This window comes from Lichenostomus cassidix, chromosome 4 (assembly GCF_008360975.1).
Source record: "Lichenostomus cassidix isolate B80296 chromosome 4, HeHo_3.0, whole genome shotgun sequence".
NCBI classification, from domain to species: Eukaryota; Metazoa; Chordata; class Aves; order Passeriformes; family Meliphagidae; genus Lichenostomus; species Lichenostomus cassidix.
The window spans coordinates 55,913,471-55,935,226 of record NC_139484.1 but is presented as its reverse complement, the minus strand read 5'-3'; the positions used below and the strand labels follow the sequence as shown (position 1 = coordinate 55,935,226).

Genomic DNA, 21,756 nt, shown 5'->3' with positions numbered 1-21,756 from the left:
TCAAGTATTTAAACAAATGGCTCCTCTATCCGTTAGCCTCCTTTGTCACCAACTCTACAGGGTTTCTAGAAAATAAACCCACCTTCCACAATTTATTAATTAATACTCTAACAAGTCTCCCATGTTCTTACACTGAAGAATAATGTCTTTTAATCAAAGTACAGGCCTAGGCTATGATTGCAGTGCTGATCCATTTTGACACCTATGCTGATTTCATGCATAGGTGATCAATGATACTGCTCCAAGGTATGACCTGGCACCTAAAGAACTAAGCCTCATCTCTCTCTTTGCATTCTCTGTGGTTCCCTGAAAGCACAGGAATGATTTCATGCATCCAAATATTTGCAGCAACTGTTGGTAACATAAACACATATGTAGCATCACGTAGTATGATAGAAGCTTTAAAAAAATTGGCACTCTAACCATCCCAAAGTGATTCAGAAGAGGTGTACTTCTTGTATCCTGTACCAGAATGAATCCTAATTACTATAATAAAAAATTATTTTGCTCCAGGAGGTTCTCTTTTATTTCAGGGTGAATCTATATCCTTTCATCCATGACAATAAAGCCCTTCAGACCCTGCAAGAGTAAGGTGGTGCAGCAGAGAGGTAGCCAATGGCTCTGTACAAAATCTGCCTGTGTTCAGATGATCTGATATCTCTGGTGCAGAAGCTCATGGTGCAATGTCTCACCCTACTGAATGGCCCACAGGCTTGCCTTATCTAGAGATACTATCTTCATAGTAGAAGAGGGCATGTTTATCCTACGTTCTTAAAATTTGAACATATTGCCCCTTTTCCTACATTTACCATGTATTATTAGTCAGTCCAAAAAATACAATGAAATACTAAAATGTATCAAGAAAGCATAAGCATAAAATGTCTACAGGTTTCTAATATATTTTGGCATGTTTTTTGCCTCTTTCTGCCACTCCCTTTGTTTCCCCCCACCTTTAGTTTAAATTTAATACAAGAAAATAACACAGGTACATTTATTTGATCCCATTTTTTACTTTTTTATTTTTCCACTAAGTGTAGTGTAATACTGAGCATAGAAAGTGGTGGCTTATGTATTGCATTTAATCTCTCAGGTGTGATTTAACATAAAATGAGCCCTGGCCTAAATTTTACTAAAGAGACATCCAGCTGTCCATCATTTGTATTTTAGAGTTTCTGATAAGCTAAGCAGAATAATTGCCAGACAATTTAAGAATTATGAAAGTAAAACCATATTGCAAGAGTATGTCCACAAGCAGAAGAGGTGCTCAAAAAGGCACCAATAATTTCAACAAAGCAAAAAATATACTGTAGAATCACAAAAGTTAATTGGGAATCCAATAAGTGTCTTGACCGCAGCAAGTGTCACAAGTCTAATCTGTGTTATAGAAAACCCAAAAATATCTCCAGAATTATTGAACATTTTTATCTAAGTCTAACCACTTTTTGTGTATCTCTATACGAACAACATATTGGGCACCAATACTACATCCCAATGACTTCAGAAAAGCAAAAATATATTGTAAATCACGATACTCCTCTGCTGGGAGAGCCTGAGGTGGTTTATTACTGAAATTTCTTCTGGAACTGTTCTATAAAATCTACTCAACTTTAACCCCTTCTCTTTATACAGGTCACAAATCCATCTGCTATGACTGGTCCTCAGCACGGCAAGAAATGCCTGTCTTCCTAAACAGTTATGGAAACATTAAAGATTTCTCCAGATCTGACATGGAAATTCTGAGATAACCTGGTTGTCTTCAAACACAGCGACCACAGAGGAAGGTCTGAGGAGGCCACTAGTAATTACTGCAAGGAAATTACTGGAGTAACCCTACACATTTCATTTCCAGGAATATGTTTCCTGCATACAAGATGGGATTAATCTCACTCATCATCGTCTGTTGTATCATCACACATGTAATCCAGGCTGGTCAAAGGAGAAAGACAGGTGCCTCCAAAGGACAAGAATTCCTTTCCCAATACAGGTGACAGAAGTGAAATTAATTACTTCATGGGTTTATATTTTTTCTGCATACCCCACTTGCAGCTCTCCTTTCTTCCACATAGCTGAGAGAGTCCCAAGCAAAAGGAAAAAAGTTTCCATTCTCAGAGGCTGAAACTGATAAATTGCTTGTTCTCTGGGGTTTCTCTCCATCCTGCACTAATGTCTCACTTCATACTGACTCCATTTCTATATACCCACTTCATGCTGTTTTACCAACAATTTACAAACCAAAACAGATATTGGGTGTTTATTAACTGAATGTAGTTTATTTGATCTTCCATTTATATTCCTTATTTCCTTCCATTTTTTTTCAGATGTTTATTACTCCCTTTGAATTAGTATAATCTATTAATTTTAATATGATGCTTAATTTTGCTTCCAGGTCATTACTTACTATGTGAAATAATGCAAGATCTAGCCCAGATCTTTGTAGCATCTGCCTCCCTACATCATGATGTTGTAAATCTTTTCTACAGTTCCTGGCTCATGTTGTATCTTATATGTCAAACCCCTTTTCTACATAAATTTGAAATAATTTTTCAAAACTTAAATAGAAAACACACTATTATTTTTTGCAGATTCTGTGCACAATTAAGAGCTAGAATAAATAAAATCAGTCAAGATGACATTTACATGAAATACACTTCTACTTCTTTGTTATCCCTGAGGTGATGCAAATTCATCTTGAGCATATTTATCAGGTTAAGCTGTATTCAAATGTTGTCAGAAGATCACATTATTTTTCAGTAAAAGCTAAATTAGGTAAAATGTCTGTCTATTAAAAACCACAGAACAAGATGAAAAACTTTAAAAGATTATGCTTAGACACTGAAAAATCAAGGTAAACTAACATACATGTATAGCAAGCAGAAAGGCCAATTTGTTTGATTTCAGAGTTCTTTCTCTTCACATATTGCAATCTCAGTTTTGGTGAAATGCTTGCTTAACTCCTCAAGATCTCAAATATCCCTGTAAATGTTAGGCTATTACAGTGTTGGATGAGTTCAACTTTATCTTAGGAAGCTCTTTCAGATTTATAGTGCACAAGAAGTAGAGGATCTGTCTGACAAAAGCCACTTTTATACCTGTGTCCTCTGTCCATTGCTGGCACTGTAGACCAGGTAAATTTTTAGTACACAAGCAAAGTCACCAATTCTGTGTCAGATTCACTGATAATTTAACTCTGCTTTTTGTTACATACCAAGTTCTTCTAGGATACAAACCTATCTAAAACTTATAGAAGTTTGATCTCTATTGTGCTTCAAAAATAGGATCTAATGCATCTCATCAACCAGATTTAAATACAGTGGTGACAGAATTTATTTGCCAAAATAGAACTCTGTTTTTCAAAAGATTTCATTACATCCCAGACTTTTAAAGAACTTTAAGTAGTATAAATTGCAGACATATCTTCAGTGATTTCAAAAGTTTTGTTTGTTTGGTTTTTTAAAATGATTCTAGATACTTACCTGCAATTTTATGCTTCCAAAATACCTTCTGATTTTCAGGTTACTATAAAGCAACATTATCCAATTTTACAATAAATACAGTACCTAAAGAGACTTGTCAAGAAAGCTCTCACTTGATTCCCATCTTTCCAAGTATTTAATTTAAATATAGAAGAATTTGGAAGTCTTACAAATATAAATTGTAGAACTGTTGTTTAATTAGAGCTCAAGGTGAGAGTTTCCCCCCAAAAAATACATATTTTGGCAGAGACAAATATTATAATTCCTTTAACACACAATATTTATGGCAAATTTTGCCCTTTATGTAGATCTGTGATAAGCATAGATAAAATGAATCTTGTTTCTTCCTAATCCAAACTAAAGCATTATACACATTGGACCAAATTCTTATTCTCCTGTAGTTTGCATTCTCATAGATGATTTTTTAAAATTTAAGAGAGTTCTTTATACATTCTAGATACTTTACTATTTAAGACAAGAAGCCATCAGAACCCTCAGGTATCTATGAATTTATAATACCAGTTTCTGCTACTACAGGCACCAAAATTTAAGTTCTTGCTGCTGTAAGCAAATTCAACTAAAAGATCACATGGATTCAAGAAGTGATTGTAAAATGTATTGAAAAAAAATCCAGTTAGGGATAGGAAGTACTAAGATACTCTGCCAATTTCTGGAAAATCTCACAGGTCACTGAAGGCAGTGAGAATACTTTAGACAAGAGCACCAGATACATGTCATATTCCTGTAACTCTCTGGGCACCATCAGAATCAAGCTACTGTCCCAGGTGCACCTCAGCATACTATTTTTTAAAAGACACTTTTATTTCAGTTTTTTTCCTCATTTTCCAAGCAGCATCACTGGAGCCCAAGTCAACATATTGTTATGAAGCTAAAGGGCTATATAACAATAAACATTGTAATACTACACTATTACTTATGTACTGAGGACATTTTTAAAAAACATTTGTGACAGTAAAAGGGAGCAAGACTGAATAGAGCCACTACTCACATTCCCATTTCAGCAGGATATTCTTATTAAGCATATGCTGGACACCTCCTGGGATTGCATCAATGATCACAAAACCAAGAAAATCTAACCACCACTTCTCATCAGAGAAAGTGGACACAGTCTACAAAGAGTGCAGTGGCAATGCACTGGAGTTGCATTGCAATGTCTTGTAGTCTCAAGACAATTAATTATTTTCATGAAACACTAAGGTATATCAGCATCTTAGTAAAACATTCAACACTGTAAAACACATAAAAGCACTAGCTATAGCTCCTAACAGCCTTGTTACCAAATTCTAGTAGTTCTCTCTTGCTGAATGAAAAAAAGTAAAACAACTCATTATTTGAGTCTCATATTTACATTTAAAGGTAGCTCTTCTACAACCCTCTAGGAGAGTTATGTAGCTACAGCTATGCTGTAGCTTCCAAAGATAATTAAAACAATACTTCTCTGGTAGTAACCTGTTTTAAGTTAAAACTGTGTTTAAGTGCCTAAAAAACAAGTCAGACAAAGTTCTGAATGATAACCACATTAAAAATGTATAATCTTCCTTCAGAAGAATTTCACCCAGGTCATTTAACTTCAGAAAGAAAGAAAAAAATCCCTATTTGAAAGCATACAGTCAATTTGTAGTTTCTTTATGAAATAAAGGCAATATTTCTGCAGCAACAGAGTTATGTGTGCTCTGCTGTCTCCAAGTTGTGGAAAACAAATGAATATACATTAAGTAACATGCCAACTTTGAGCCAGCACAGCAAAGTTTGAGCTACTATGCCCCACTGCGGGGTTGGACAAATTAACTCAGTCTTGGTACTGCACTAACTACATTCACAGACTTCCTGCCAGCTTTAAGCACAAGCGAAGAAAAAAAAACCAAAACCAAAACCAAAACTGACATGCCTATCTGGTCCTACTTAAAAGTACAGGTTAAGTGGTCTTCAAAACCAGACTACAGACAGCCTGTTGTGTACAGCAAGAAAAACAGTGAGACACCGAAAGTGTTTAAGATGTGACTGTAAGAGGTGGCAACAGAGAAAGTTCTACCTCAGTGTTACAGCTGTTTTAATAAAACATAGACACTCTTTCAACTAATGAGGATGAGACGGCTGCAGGGAAAAAAAGAACATGATACTTTATGGAAAAAATTATTTTATATACAACAGTCAATGCTGGAGTTTCCAAAAGCCTAAAATACGTAGCTCAAAATATTTACGTGAGAATGTCTTCAACTGAGTTGGCACTGACTTCTAATTTCGGTATAATTTTCACAATTGCAAAACATTGGCATGTACATACTGGTTAAAGGAAATATTAGGAGAGAGGTACTGTTATAGTGTCCCTGAAAAAGGTACTTTTAAATATTACCCACTTAAAAAAACACAGAACATGGAAAAGCTGTAAGCTTTCAATTTTCTGTTGTGCAATTAATAGAACATTAGATATTTTATTACCTATTGCATGTAATTTGCATATTAACAATATGCAAAACATTTTGTATATAAACATTAACTAGGATTCCTTGGCTTGTTAGCACATAATTTAAGCAGTTTTATAAAAATATTCTCTCTATTTTCCTACATGGAAATAATTTTTTATATTCCTTGCCCAAAGGAAAAATACTGTTGCTCCAAAAGCATGATCCTAGTTTTTATTCCATTCTATTTTGCTTCATTTCTGGAGAATATTGAATACCTCTCTAGAGAGTTGAGATCAAAAAGCCTCGAGCACACAGGAGGACTCTGGTAGCATAATAACTAACTGCACAACAGCTGAACCACTGTAAGCTTTGGTTACTGAGTGCTGTTAACACATCACAGTAAATAAGGTCAATAAACTTAAACCGTGTGAAAAAGGCAACATAATTCAACAGGAACATGAGTAGACCACAGAAGTGCCCTGTTAGAGTTACTCAGCTCTTAGGGGCTTCCATAATAAACCATTAGAATTTGACAATATTTCACTTCTAAAACCAAAACATGGCTGATAGCTTTATGGCAAATAAAGCAGGAAAGGTTAAAAGACCTAATATATAGCCCTGGTACAAGACACTGGAGTGGTGTAAACAGTCTGTGCCCTCACACATGCACCAGGTCACTTGGTAATTCTTCAGTAAATTTCCACCCATAAGAGTGAAGCTAACAGAACTAAATATGAGCATACATTTTTGTGCAAAAGTCAACCATCCCTCCCTTAAATAACTAAGGAAAGTGGTTTTGCTTTTCTGGCTGATTTTCCACTGAATCTTATTAAAGAATGGTGATATTTTTTACTTGGCTGACTGAGCTGAGGGGTTAAACCTCCTAGTGGCTGGTGGTGATAGGCAGTCAGAACGTGTAACTGAACTGCTCCACACAGAGTCATTAAGGAGCATCTGCCTATGCTGCTGCTTCTAGAAGAGGAACACACTTGCTTCTCTTTGACATTTCTTTCCCCTAAAGGGAAAAAAGGGTTCATAAGTGCATTTTACCAGCAATTAACTTTTCCTTGCATCAGCACTCTCTTGTTTGGTTACGACTCACAGTATCCAACATATACACACAAAATTCTTGCCAGACTACTTGACTTTTTTATAACTAACAATCTACTTGACCAGTAATACTGCAATTTAATATGTGCTTCTTGCAACAAGGCTCCCAAATTTGCAATATAGAGTCAGATGGAACCCCCCCTGCACCCTGGGAAAAACACTATTTGAGAAAACGGTCTTCTCTCTTTAAAAAGTACCCCTCCATTGGTATCCAGGAATTTGTTTCTAAGAAGGAAACAGAACCAGTTTGTGGTTTACGTAGCTTTCTGATCACCAGATACCATAACCTTCCTAGTTATTCATATTAGGCTTTGTTTCAGAACTGCAGTCCAGAACAACAGGTTTGGTTTGAGCTCCACTGGCAGAGGTTTGAAAAGAAGCCTGAATAACATGGATATCTGCAGTGTACTGAGTTCTTGTCAGCCTGTCTGAACTGCCTTTGTTAATGAAAGCTGATCCACTTTCCTCCATACTCTTCTTCAAGAGTTCATTTGAATTTCTCATCCTATTTCAAGTAAAAAGGACTATCCTGAGAAACCATAAGCACATGAAAATCCTGTAATAGTCAGCAGATATTAGAAATCTGTAGCTTGAGGCAGCAGGGACTGACACCCAGAGTGTCTTACAAAAGTCACCATGTATCTTAAACTCCATGTTATTGCTAAACAGATACAGAAATACAAAGAACTGGGAAGCATGAAACAGCATGCCAGGGTCCAGTGTCTGATGGAGAAGTTTGAACTTCATTATTGGTATTACTTAATTACTACTACAAAGCCATGCATTCTGCTACAATCGAATACAATTCTAATACACCACTTTCAAGAGAAATGAGTCACAAAAAACTAGTAGTCTGTGGCCCAAAGCAAAAAAATCACTGCTAAAGGTTTGGATTTTTTGCTGCTACAGCCAAAAATGTGCAGAACTGAAAAATGCATGACTGAAGGTATGAAAACTTCCTATATTCTACCTCTTCAAAAACAGAAATAGCAGAGCAGTAGACTGGGAGAAGCTCTGAGCCTCTGTCCAAGTTACCTGTTGGGATTCCTTGTACCAACCAACACCTTAAGACTTAGTCAGCACAACATACAAGGATAGAAACTCATCACCTCAGACAGCATGGTTCCCATTGATAACTTTACACACCCCTCCTTTGCCTTTGAGAGTAGGAGGAGGCCCCTGCTGACTCTATAACAAACAGAATGGAGGTAAAGATCTATATCTTATACCTAATTTACACATTTTGTATGCATCTCACCTGGCAAGATGTTGAGTGGATGAGTAATGAGATCATTATCTCCTCATCAATGAAAATCTAAAGTCACTGAGACAGGAAGCTGCAGCTGTGCAACAACACATAGCAGTATTGCATACTAGGTTAGAAACAAAAAGGAAAGTACAATGGGCCATTTAAACAGAAGGGGTTTTATTATAATTATCCTAACTGTAATATAACCAAGAAAACAGTACTTTAAAAGCAAGCTCTCAAATTTCCTAGGCCAAAAATTATTAGAATAATTTTCCCATCTAGCCATTTTTCAGCTGATCTGGTATCAGATTTTCCTTCTTGTATGTTTGCTGCTGGTACAGCATTAGTCTACTCAGAATTCAGAAGGGAAAGCATATGATTTAAATTCTAGTTGTGCCATGAATTCTCTGTAAGTGTAGTGTTATTGCAGAAAAAATTGCTTCTTAGAAGTCACATTCCAAAACATAATGATTTGCTTTTCAGAAGTACTTTTTTTGAGTTTCAGGTATAAATCATCTTTATTGCAACATTTTTTTGCAACATTTTGCAATGGGCAAAAAGTAAGGATCTTATTGTGCAAAAATACTATTAAAAATACAGTCAAATAACCTGTAAAGTAAGCATTGGTACAGTACAGTAACTATAAAATATGAAGTACCTGTAATTAGAGGTAGCCCTTGTTTCTGTAGTGATACACATGATGCATGTTATTACATACAGTTATCACGAGATGAGAATGATGGCACTGTAACGAATAAGCCATTCTAACTTGAACATCTGAATGGCTTCTTACTCTTTGAGCTCTATTTTTAGTCAATGTTTTCTCATTGCCAATATGTCTCTATCAATTGCAGTGAGGTTACAGAACATGTAAAGACTATTAGTAAACAAGAGTAGTAAATAGGTTTTTCTCACTGACAAAGACTCAGCATAAGAATAGATTAATAGATAACTGCCATTTCCTACTTATTTTCTCTTATTTCTTAACATGGTGTGGAAAATACAGAGTAGTTCCGAATTGACTAAAAGTTTTAAGTACAATATACCACGTAATTTAGTCCTGCCTCTTCTCCAACTCCCGTCTTTTACAAACGTCATTTAAAGTATCTCTACTTATGCATATCAGGAACAATTAGCTGCGAGTCAAAGAGTACTATTCTACTGTAGTATCACGCGTTGGCTGCAGCTTTGCAACAATATTGCTAGAGAACCTAAAAACCGCAAATTACTTGCAGTCTTCGTAATTCTAGAAGAAAAACGGATACTGTCAATCCTTCCCAGCAGCTCCCAGACGAACGCCGCGTCTTCTCGGAGCTGGAGCTCTTCTCGTTATGGTCGCACGGTAATTAGAGCAGTTCAGTGCGAGGCGTCCATCGTCTGCCACAAAGGCAACCCCCAAGGGTGAGCTGTAGCCCCCGCGGGGGAGCTGTGTGGAGGGAAGTTTGCGCACACCGATAATCTCGGCAACAGCCCAGAAAGAAAGGAGCCGTTTCCCTTCCCTGCTCTCAGTCAGGGGCACCCGAGGAGACAATTCCGAGACACCCCCGACACCCCCGGCCAGGGCAGCCTCACCTCCCGGGAAAGGATGCAACAGCGAGACTTACCTTAGTGAGCTGGGCAATCTTCTTGCACATTTTCATGTGCATTTCCCGACTGCATTCCTCTGCCGAGCTACTGCGAGCGGCTTTAGATCCATTGCAAGTCCCGGGCTGATGAATGTTGTTTATGCCAGAGGCCATTAGGCTCGAATTTTAATCACGTCTGTCTGTGTACGCTCTGGGTAGCGCGATCCCGGCCCCGCTGCTCGCCCCTCCCGGCTGCGTGCACTCACAGCCCCCGGCGCTGGGGAACTTCAGCCCCGAACAGGGCACGCTGCAGCCGCTGCCGCTCTCCTTTCTCTGCAGATGTCCCAGTCCTTCAGCAAAACACCCAGGCGAGCAGGCAGAGAACAGCATGTGCAAACATCCTGACTGGGATTTTTTTTTTCCTCCCCTTCTCTTCAAATGGTTGAGCTTCCGCCAGGAGAAGACGCCAGCGGCTGGGTGCTACAAATTCTCCGCTGGAGACGCTGAGCCAGCCTAGAGGCAGAAGCACAGGCATTGCCGAGGATCTGTTGTAGTAGATTGCCTGAAGATTAAATCATGCTGCCTTCTTTACTGCCAAAGGATTGAAGAGGTCATCTGAGAAGAGAGTGTTGGCACCTTTCATAAGCTCTGTTATTTTGGCAATCCTCTCTAAGGCAGGATGGGCCCATAAGTGAGGAAGAAAATCTTTGTTCAGTTTTTGCTGCTGTGCTGAAAGCAGAATGGAGCCAAGGGGCACAGGAGCACAGCTGAGCCCAGGAGCTGTGTCCAGGATCCAGCCTGCCTGCCTTATCCAAGGAGACTCCATTCCCTTTAGTTACACTAAATGCACTGGAAAGGTGCCTGAAGAAAACTGACAATATGACAGGTCTTTCTTTTTTCTTTAATGTGCACACTGTTTCAAAGAGACCAGGCTTGTAAGTGTAAAATAAATAAAAGGACAGAAAGGGCAGAAAAAAGGGCACACAGAGAAAAGGCAAGCTATTAAGATAATGGGATTTTTAAAGAAGAACGCTTCAGTGAAGTGTTATGCAACAAGAAAACTGTTAGTGAACACGTTTAAACAAGTCTAGAAGAGAAGGGGAAGGAGGAGAAGGCCAAGCAGGGTGAAGTAAGAGAGGTAAAGAAGAGGAAAAGGGAGCAAAAACAGGTAAGGGAAGCCAAGAGCTGCTCAACACCCTTTTGATGTATCACTGCAGCCAGTACAAGAGACCCCATGGAGGTGCTGAGAGCTCCACCTAGCAGATCACACTGACTTGCAGCCAGCCAGATGGGCCACAAGGCTGCTTCTTCCCCCTTGCCCCTACCTGGAAAGGTAGGCAGCTTTCCAGTCTGATCTCCGGGCAGTACTTGCCATCCTTCTTGGGTAAGAAGCTTCCACTTTGCCAGTGGTGGGTCCAAAAAAAGAGCTTCCTGAGGACTATTGGAATTGGGAAGGAGGATTATCTAGTGTCAGTTAATGGTAGGGCAAAAGGAAAACAGGAAAACCTTGGTGAGGGCAAAGAAAGACAAAGAACTGTTTAGAAAAACACTCCTAAATGGAAAGGATCAGGACAGAAGAATGCCTACAAGGCACTGGGGAGAAGAAATACTGCAAAGATGTAGGAAGGTAAGAGCTTGGGAAAAGGAAACCAAACCCTTGATTGCTGGGAGAAAAGGAGACTCACTCTCCAGAGGCAGAAAGAATCTTCACTCCAGGAATGAGAGGAAATGAAGACTGTGAAATGCAGTCTACAAATGAAAATGATCATAGTTGCTCGGAGATGCTAAGCAGGGAAAAGACGTTTAGCCCAGAAAGAACATTAATCAAAAAAGGCACAAAACAAATCCTTGCACAAAGGAATGACAAAATACAGTTTCTTCATTCACTGGCACTAGTGTCCAAGATGCTGCTGGAACCTTTTCTGTGACTAGAACATAGGGATATGCTGCTGCCAATTGTCTGATATCTGATAAGACATGTACTCATACATAAATTTAACTCAGTTAATATTATATAATTTCTTCTCGATGTGGTCATCAATTTGAGAAAAAGCCTGTGAATTAAATTATATGTAAAATTTTGATTAAATTTACAAGCTTATTAGGACAATAAAGGGAACAGCAAGGGCTGGAGCAAGTCCTAGCACCTTATTTCTGCAGAAAAAAGAGAACAAACTAGTGAAAATACAAAGCAAATTAAGAAAATTGCAAAAGCTTCTACAAGTACTTAGAAGAAGTTACCTGCATTATCAGACAGTAACATTCATGGTTGTTCTGCTAAACAGCAGAGGACATACTGGGCCTCGATGGGTCACAGACAGACCAGAGTAGCATAGATCTTCAGGTACACTGGAAAAGAAATAAACTACTGAGATATCTTCAAGCAGGCTGTTTATGAATTTGGGGGGATTAGAGGGGAAAAAACTTGAGGTTTTGGTATAAGATGGTGTTTTAGCAGAAAACAATTTGTCACTGGTAAAGTATTCTTAGTTCAGACAAGACTTTTCAGGCAATACTTCAAACACTGGAAGAGTTTCAATCAGATTTCATGCACCACAAAATGCAACAACAGAACATGAATTCACAGGTGACTCAAGTTCATTGGTTACATCATTCAAAAAAACCCCAATTTAGTTTCAATAACAGAATTTCAGCAGATAATGCCAGAATGTTTCAATGAGCATTTGGCTTTTTTCTCTTCTAACTTATCTAGGGATCACCTATAAATAAGATGACAAAACAAGGATATCACAAAGCATAATCTAAGTGTGTTCTATATAGATATGGGGTTTGTGAGAATCACATGGAATCACAAGTAGATTACAGAGTGTTTGTAAATGGGGCAGTATATTGCAAAGACAATTTAAAATAAAAATCAAAAGTCTAACTAGAAAATGCATACACTTCTGCTTGAATTATTATTGCCACTTTAGTTTTCGGCAAATGTAAGAGAAGGTGGTCATGACATTACAGTTTTTTTTTATAAGTCTTTGATTAACTATACACAGGTTTGTAGCTTTGCCGTTCAGATATATTAACTAATTTCATAAAAAAAAATCATACATGAGCAAAAGACTATAAATAGTCTTCCATTTCTGGGACCTCCTGCTTGTTGAATATACAGACTACATAACTTCTGCAATCCCCTGACTAGCTACTATTAAAAGAGCCACACCCCAAAATTTCAGGATATTAAAAAGGTATTTCTGTTGCAAATGTTTAATACGTAAGTTTGCATCTTTATTTACCATATTACGAACAGCTTTCCCAAAACACAATTAATACAGCCCAATTCTTTAACTCTTTGTCTGAATACCAGTACTACCAAGCTCAGTGGCATTTTTTTTAATACACAAGAGCAAAGTTAAAATGATCCTCCAGATTACACTCTGCCGCTGTTTTGCAGTCCAATAAAGTTTGCCTTTGAAAATGGTATAAGAGCACAGTTAGTCATTAACTGTCATGTTATGTCAGAGCTGATTGGATGGGGCCCTGGGCAACTTGAGCTAGTGGGTGGCATCCCTGCCCATGGCAGTGCTGGAGTGGCAGCTGGAACTAGATGATCTTCAAGGTCCCTTCCAACCCAAACCTTCCTATGATTCTGTGTTTCAAATGATAAAGCTGTATTACTAAAACTGACTTAAAACTTCTCAAGTTAGCGTGTCAACAAAGGAAGATGCACCCCTAAGTGGGATTCTAATTCAGTTCCTAAATCACTACCCTCATTATTGATCTCCACTTATATTCACTTTGGTCCTAGAGTAGCTTTTTGACCCCAGAACAGAGAATTCAGGAACTATTTTCTCTTTTTAACAGGGGGAAAAAAAAAAGGGAAATAAAAAAAATAGAAGTAGGAAGATGCATAAAAATTATCTTGCTCACCTAATTCACTATCCCATTTGTAATAAAACTCGGTTTGGGATTGAGTATAAGAAAAATGACATATAAAGTGTTGCCACTGATACATCTCAGGTAATTACCTATCTTATACAGAATTACATATAAAAATATTATGTATAACTACCTTCTACTTTTAATTTCTTCCCACCTCATAAAACAGACAGGATTCCAAAAACAACAGCTGGGCTACTGATTTCTTCATTGACTGAAAACAGTAACTATTCAAAAATGTATTTCCAATTTTATAGCTGACTTACATACATGCAAGTTTTGGAGTAATGTGGTGGACAGAAGCTCTGATTCTATTGCATAATAATGGCCTGATTATGGATGAAACATTATTATGTTTATGTTTTAAATATGGAAACAACCAAACATGTCAGATGTGAAAGCCCTTGAACACCTAACAGGATAGCATTAACTTCCATTTTTTGTGACCTGTTTTTTATCCAATGACCTACATCTAATATTGTTGCAAAATAACAGGCATGCAGCAAGTTTGGCTTACCCCATGGCACTGTATTTCCTCACATAACAGGACTGACAAAGGAAAGAGAAAGGATTTAGAATAGTGAGTCAGAAGTAGACCATGGCAGATAAACATCACTTCTTCAAAGGACAAAGAAAAAAAGCTGTAATTAATAGAGCACATTTTCCTCCAGAGCCTGGAGCACCATCCAAGGTTCTGAGTTTTGTCATTCACTGCCTTTCCAGGCAGAGCTATGAAACCCCACTGGCTACAACCTCTGGACTTTCATTATGTCCTTACCCTCCCAGTCAGTCATTATATCTATCCCTCAGGAAGTAGCTGCTCCTTAATAAGCCCAGAGAGTTAGCTCAGCAAGGGACTGAAGGCCCAGGGTGAAGCTGGAATGGGTTCCTGGGCCCACAGGCAAAGGCTGTGGCTTCGAACCTCAGGTGACACAGGCCAGGGCTCATCAAGGCTGATTAGTGCAGTCAAGGCCCTGAAATGTAAGCTGTAAAAACTACGATGGCAACATTTCTATCAGCTGAACAAGCTATCTGCTATCACAGAGACATGGGCAGCATTTGTGATCCTGCTTCAGTGTGTTACTTACCTACACATGAAATATCAATTGTACTGGGAATTTTCTAGTTCTACTTGTAAATACAAAGCCTAACAGAAATATTTAAAGCACACTGGAAGAAATAAATCTCACATCCTAGATGAAACCCACCATAAGGGACTATAAGGTATTCCCCAGGGAAGATCCTCTTCTGTAGACCTGAGATGCAGGTAGGCACAAATGGGCTGCTCAACATGTGAATCAAAAATAATTCAGTTTGCATTATTATTTCACTTAAAATAAATATCCTGTGTTTTTGATGTCACAAGAGTCCCAAAGGTTTATCTGCTCATCTTCCTGTTTGCATCTTCTTGTCCAAAAACACAGTTCTATTGGAGAAAAAATCTATATGAAGTTAATTATCCAGTAAAATTACATTAAATAGAAAGATTGTTACACATTGTATTTCCCCAGAAAACATAACCTTAAAAAAAAAAAAAACCCAACTCATCGAAGATATGCTGCTGATTGTAGTGGTTTTGTAGAGTGACTATTTCTACAACATAAAATGAAAACTTAAAAAAAAAATTAACATGACAGATTCTATATTACTATTATGTTTGTACATAGAGAATCTATTTCCTACTCTCTAGGAGCAGAAGGGGATTAGGCCTGATCTGTATGTTTTAGAAGTTAATAAAAAATACAAACTACTTGCCTTTAAAAAGGAGGTGTCTGTTTTAAACATACACAAATGTATGGTAGTATAACACATCAGGAAAAAAAAACCCCTCTGCCACATATTTAAATTATTTTAGAATTTATTTTTATCTGTAAAATACTTTGACTCCTGCTGCTGCCCTCCATTCTTCACATACAGCTCATATATATCCCATAATCCTTGACACCATTGTAAGGAGAAAATAATTCCAATTATTTGCTTGATAAAAATCTGCTTCTTAAATAAACACTAGGAAGATTCAGACCTGGAACAAGACTGACCCCTAGTGTTTTCTTTTTCCTTTCCTTTTTTTTTTTTTGCCCCCCCCTATTTTTCCCTAGACAAAAACGACCCTTCCTCAAGACAGATCCTACCTATTTGGCCTAGTGTCATTTGATGGTTTGTCACCTGTCCTTACTAAATAGCTGTCATCCCTTGAGGTTCATCAGGCATTTTTCTTAAAGCCCAAACACATATGGACGTCAAAACACCTGAAGTTCCTGCTCTCCATGGCTGGTGTTCACTTTTCTGAATGCTGTCTATAATATATTTTGTAATATACTTATGCTCAGAATGTTTCCCCTCAGCTCATCACCCCTGGCCTTGTTTCTTGTTAACTGTGTCATTACATGCTCACCGTACGTTCCCTAACCAGTAATGCAGCTCTGGAGTTTGAGCTTAGTTCTCTTTCCTGTTTTTAATGAGATACAGCGTTTATCACTATTCTCAAGTTAAAGGATTTCTGGGAAAGCATTAGGGTCACAACAAATGATTGAAAACTTGGGGGAAATTTCCACCAGTAAGGGATTCGGTCTGGAAGGAGCACAAATGCGTATTGCATCCGCACTGTCCGCACTCTCAGCCCCGCTCGCAGCGGCTACAGAGCAGAGGGTGTTTCAATGAGCTTTGAATATTTAGGCAGCAGCTCAGCTTTCTCGGGTTGTTGGGCTGCTACCGCACTCGCTCCGGCTTACAGAATCCGTCTGCGCTGACTTTCCCCGGTGCTCGCGTCCGGAGAGCACTTTGGGAGAGCAGCTCCGGGCGGGTTTGTCAGGCACATTCAACTATTGTGCGCCAACGTAATTCTGGAAAAACCTCCCCTGAGCCGCAGGGGGGCTGATCCCGGGGCTGGGCTGATCCCGGGGCTGGTCCCGGGGCCGGGCTGATCCCGGGGCTGGGCTGATCCCGGGGATGGGCTGATCCCGGGGATGGGCTGATCCCGGGGATGGGCTGATCCCGGGGCTGGGCTCTGGAACACCCGCTCCCGCCCTGGAACAGAGCTGGGCAATCCGCAGACCCCACAGCCCCAGCCAAGCCGTCTGCCCCCCAGCCCGCTCCAAGGGAAGATCTGAAGGGTTTCGAGGACAAATAACTTGAGGAGCAGTTAGGGAGTTTGGGTTGATTAGCCTGGAGAACAGGAGGCTCAGGGGGATATTATCACTCTTTTCAACTACCTGATAGGAGGGTGTAGCCTGATGAGGGTCAGCATATGATCCCAGGCAACCAGGTATAGGACGAGGGAACACAGTCTTAAAATGCGCCACCTTTAAGTTTGGACATTAGGAAGAATTTCTTCACAGGAAGGGTGATTAGACAGGGTGAGTCTTCACAGAAAGGGTGAGTGGGCTGTCCAGGGAGGTGGTAAAACCACCACCCCTGGAAGTGTCCAAGAAATGACTGGACAATGGCGGTGTCCAGTCCCAGCTGGGATTCGGTCATCCCAGAGCTCTTTCCCAGTCCGATTCATTCTGTGACTGTGTGAAGATGGCGGCGCCCGCGCGCTCGCTCCCAACGGCCGCCATTGGCCGCCCGCCACCGCCCGGCCCGGCCCGGCCCCTGCCCCGCCCCCAGCGCGCGGGCGCGAGCGCGCGCCCGCCCCGGTTTCTCGCGAGATCGGGAGCGGCTCCCGCGCTCGGTTTGAAGCTGCGCGCGCGGACCGCGCGGCCGTTGGCGGCGCGCGCGCGGGGCCGTGAGGGGTCCGTCCCGGAGCCGCGCCTCGCAATGGGAGCCAAGAAGAAGCTGCTGCAGGTCCGGGAAGCCTTTCAGCTGGCCCAGAAGCCTCACCAGAACCACGCGAAGCTCGTGGTGTCTCTGAAGAGCACTTACGCTCAGGTACGGCTGCCCTTGGGCGGCCCGGCGCGGGGGGAGCCGAGGGCCCCGGGCGGCTGCTCCGCTGTTCCCTCGGGGGGCAGGGCCGCCTCCGCAGTGTTGCCTTAAAGCGAACACCCCTGTGCCTAAGGAGAGCCCGCCAATTAAAAAAACCCAACCAAACTTAAAGAACCCCCAAGCTTCCCCAAAAAACTCGCCCAAACGCCGCAAAACCAAGACGCTTGAACTATCCAGTGTCTCCGGCGACCGCCGGGGTGAGAGGTGCCCGCAGGTATTGCTGGTGCCGCGGGAAGGTGTTTGGATAGCCGAGCTGTGGCACAGGATGTGATGGACGGGGATGTTGTCGTCCTAAAACGTGTCAGCCAGGTGGAGCCCCGCGGTGGTAATGTGCCCGCTGTGGAGTTACAGCAAAATACTCACTGACTGGAGCGCTGCGGGGGTGTGCCCTGACTGCTGGCGGTAGCCCTTTAAATATTTAAATTTAATTGGAAGCTGTCGGTCCACTTTTTATTTTTCTGTGGGACAGCTTTGAAAGATGAACTGAGTAGTTATCTTTTGTTGTGGTTTGACTTTTTTTCCCCAGTTGGATGATAAAGAAGGCTTTAATGAAAAATTCATTCACTTCCTCAAGTATGCTATGATAATCTACAGACGAGAACCAGCAGTGGAACATGTGATCAATTTTGCAGCTAGATTTGTTACTTCATTCTATCAGACGGAGAAAGAGGATGGTAGTGAGGAGGGAGAAGAAGATAATTTACTTCTGAATTATGTGTTTAAATTTCTACTTGAGGTACAGTAATGTTTATTGTTTAATGTCTAATGTAATAAATGGAAACCTTTAGCAGTGGGGAAAACTTACTGGTTCTTGAGATGATACTTACAAATTAGAACTTAAAAAGTCAAAGCAAAGCTAGTGCTTGACAAGTAACACCATCCCTATTCCCCCAACACAGAAAAATCCACCACACCCCTCAGAATAACCCAACAACTGGATTTCAAAAGTTGGATCTTTGAGGAAATGTGAATGTTCTCCTATTTGGTTGTCAGATATGTCACTGTAGGCTTTGCTATAGGTGCATTGTGGTGGAAAGTATTTATACTGTTTCATTGATAGCAAAACTACTAAAATACCTTCTGTACAACTATGGTTGGTATATCTATTATTGCTTTCTGCTTACTGCAAGTATTATATAGAAATATAAACAGCTCCAATAGCATGAACCCACAAATGGAATTGCATTTTCCTAAACTATTGATTTGCCATGGAAAGATTATTGATCAGGCCAAGATGACTAGTCATCATTGCTAATGTCTTTTTTTTCTTCTAATGTTTTATGGAGGCAGATCAGTAAGATGGCTAATGCACTGCAGGCTGCATGGAGTGGTCAGCATGCTGCTTCCTTTGGGAAGGCACTGCTGATTTTCTAGAGTCACTGATCCAGGCGATGGGCTGTAATTGCTTTTCAGTTCTGTGACTTTTTAATCTTAAAAATAAAATAAAATTGGAAAAGCTTTTGAAACATAGAAGTGCATATTTCGTTTACTTTGTAGACTATTAGCTCCTTAGATGTGCATATTCATAGCCTTAAGTTGGAAATCAGAGAAGTGTGATTATAAAAATACCTTTTTTTTCTTTCCCTAAGTCTCACGATGCGAACAGCCATGCAGTTAGGTTTCGAACATGTCAGCTTGTTAATAAGATTTTGGGAAGTATGCCAGAAAATGCTGAGATTGATGATGACTTATTTGATAAAATTAATGAAGCTATGCTGATTAGACTTAAAGATAAATTTCCAAGTGTGAGAATTCAAGCTGTCTTGGCCCTGTCAAGACTTCAAGACCCTAAGGATGAAAACTGTCCTGTTGTTAATAGTAAGTAGCATTGGTCTTTTGTCTAAGAACATTTGTTAATTTACATTACTTTAGAGCATTTTTAAGCTTGCTTTTATTTTTTTTTTTTTGAGCATTGAGTAAATGGATGTTAGAGAGTATTCTTGTAATAATTCTTAAAGTGTGAAACTCTTTGCCAGAGGAGGTTGGTAATGCAAATGTTGTGTGTGTTTGAGGGAAAAAGACAGAACTCTTAGGAGAAATCTGCTAGACAATCATACTGGGCTCAGACTGCTCTGTGAACTGAATGTATAAGTAGGATGGTGAAAATGTGTTGTAAACTAGAGTGGAGATACAATACATGTTTGTTCAGTTCTTTCCGTCTAAGGATCCTTAAATACTATTAATTGAATTGAAGTAGTAGAAAAACTCTTAGAAGAGTAGAGATGGTAGAGAAAAACTATCGTCTGAAATGATGATCACTTTATAGAAGAGATCAGCCTCTGTGCAGCAAGCATAGGTGCTTGATGCTGTTTGTGGGTTTCTTTGTGTACAGTATGATTCTTGACTAAGTTTCTAATTCCTTTGCCTCAAGATGTAGACTAAGTGAAGGTTTGTACCAGCACAACCTGTATGTAAATTGTGCCTTGATTAATCTTTACATACTGCCTTTTGTGATGAATTAGTTAGTTGGGCTTTTCTATTGTTAAGGTACCTTAACAACAGAATTTTATTTTATTTTATTTTCAGAAAAATTTTGTTTTCTAAGTATTTGTTAATACATTACTTATTTAGCAGCACATAAATTTCATAATCATTGTCTCACAGAGCAAGATGAATTTATATATACTCTGATTAAATTTCATAGTTGCTTTTAATTTTGCATAAGTTTCAAACATAGAATTAAAAAGCATTATGTGAGAGATTTACTGTAAGAGTTTTGGTAGGCTTAATGGAGATTGCAAGTTTTCCATTTATAGGAAAATTTGAGGATCTACTTCAAAGGTAATGAAGGGGTACAGCTAGTGAATAGAGGTCTTAAAGAGCCAATATTTGGAAATGATTTTTTTTCCCCTAGTCAATGATGAAGCAGTTATTTATGGGTGGGATCTAGAGTAGCAATTTTTGGAGTTATTAACTGAAGATCCTACTTATGATTGCAAACATTATTTCTTTTGATATCATAGCTCAGCATTTAGCTACGATAAATCCTTGGAGTTGTGACCCTGACTGTTTCTGAAATTATCAGCTCTGCAGGGGTAGGGAGGGGTTTTGGTAACAGCTGCTCATTTGTCTTTGAAGTATTTTCTGTTTTTCTATCTTTCAAACTCTTATGAAAGCATTATTATGACTATTTTCTTTTCAGTTTACAGCACATTACTTGAAAATGACTCAAACTCAGATGTGAGACGTGCAGTGCTGTCATGTATTGCTCCGTCAGAAAGGACTTTGCCAATAATTGTAGGCCGCACTATGGATGTAAAGGAAGCTGTCAGAAAGCTGGCATATGAGGTAAATTGGATCACTTAACATTAATTTCGAAGGCTGACTTAGGAAAAAGGCTTTAAATCTTTTATTATATTTCTCTTAACACCTAGAACAGTTAAACAATTTATGTTCATTTACCAAAATTTTTAGAGGGGGTGATTTAATACAAGTTTTCTAGTTAAAACCTCTGAACTGCAGGACTTGCTTTGTAGAAATTGCTTTTGTGGTAGAATTTGTCTCTTGAAGATCAGACAGTAACAGTATAAATTATGTATGCAATCTGTTGTTTCCTAGCTATGCATTTCGTAATGTTATTGAAGCAAATTTTCTTCTCTGTTATTACATAGTAAGTGCTAGGACCACAGCAGGAGTGAAAAATTGCCTGGTTTTGGTATTGCAGTTTTGAGAAGTATCAGCTATGGTGTTTACGTGTAGAGATAAGAAAGTAAGCTAACATGTCTGTTTCTTATGCAGGCAACTTAGGTGAGATCTTGAAACAAAATGTTCAATTTTTTCACACAGAACCATATTCTGCTTTTTTTTTTAATCTTATATTGTTTTTTTAACTGAATTTCTGTGTTAGGCTTTTTAAGAAAAGTACCTACTTCTGTAATTTATTGCAGGTATTCATGACTCTGGGCACTTTAAAGAGAGAAGGGCAGTTTTCATATCCATGTGTTACATTCAAGCAGAGCTGATGAGATTACAAGATAATGTGTTAATTGTTTATTTTACTTTAAATTTTCTTTCATGCACAAGGATCTGCTTGTTAATGTGTTGGTACTGATGGTATAGGTATTACAGGTTTTTACTGATTTAGGATTTCTGTTGATGGTTAAAACTCAGAAGTGTAA

At 39.3% G+C, this 21,756-nt stretch overlaps 2 protein-coding genes and 1 long non-coding RNA gene across 10 annotated transcripts in view; 1 reads left to right on the top strand and 2 right to left on the bottom strand.

Annotated features, from left to right (window-relative positions):
* The window catches only part of FAM184B (family with sequence similarity 184 member B), a 39,073-nt gene extending 27,734 nt beyond the window's left edge, over positions 1 to 11,339 (bottom strand). For 3 of the 7 annotated variants that reach the window (XM_085059268.1, XM_085059269.1, XM_085059271.1), the window contains exon 1: positions 9,863 to 11,336. In XM_085059268.1, the coding sequence (XP_084915394.1) occupies positions 9,863 to 9,997 (135 nt within the window). In that variant the 5' untranslated portion in view covers positions 9,998 to 11,336. Of the gene's footprint in view, positions 1 to 9,487; positions 9,685 to 9,862 lie in introns of all 7 variants that reach the window. The other 4 variants (XM_085059274.1, XM_085059273.1, XM_085059275.1 and 1 more) reach the window with 4 other exon arrangements.
* A 547-nt stretch (positions 11,340 to 11,886) lies between these two features.
* On the bottom strand, positions 11,887 to 17,301 carry LOC146438523 (uncharacterized). The gene is made up of 3 exons (XR_014851809.1): positions 16,927 to 17,301; positions 14,923 to 15,140; positions 11,887 to 12,172 (listed from the first exon to the last, which is right to left on the bottom strand). It is a non-coding gene; the product is annotated as an uncharacterized LOC146438523 (long non-coding RNA).
* A 64-nt stretch (positions 17,302 to 17,365) lies between these two features.
* Positions 17,366 to 21,756, top strand: part of NCAPG (non-SMC condensin I complex subunit G) — a 28,924-nt gene continuing 24,533 nt past the window's right edge. Inside the window, exons 1-4 of one of the 2 annotated variants that reach the window (XM_085059264.1) lie at positions 17,366 to 17,584; positions 18,165 to 18,374; positions 19,228 to 19,456; positions 20,781 to 20,926. In XM_085059264.1, coding sequence (XP_084915390.1) covers positions 17,474 to 17,584; positions 18,165 to 18,374; positions 19,228 to 19,456; positions 20,781 to 20,926 — 696 coding nt within the window. In that variant the 5' untranslated portion in view covers positions 17,366 to 17,473. The remainder of the gene's footprint in view (positions 17,585 to 18,164; positions 18,375 to 19,227; positions 19,457 to 20,780; positions 20,927 to 21,756) is intronic. The other variant, XM_085059263.1, reaches the window with a different exon arrangement.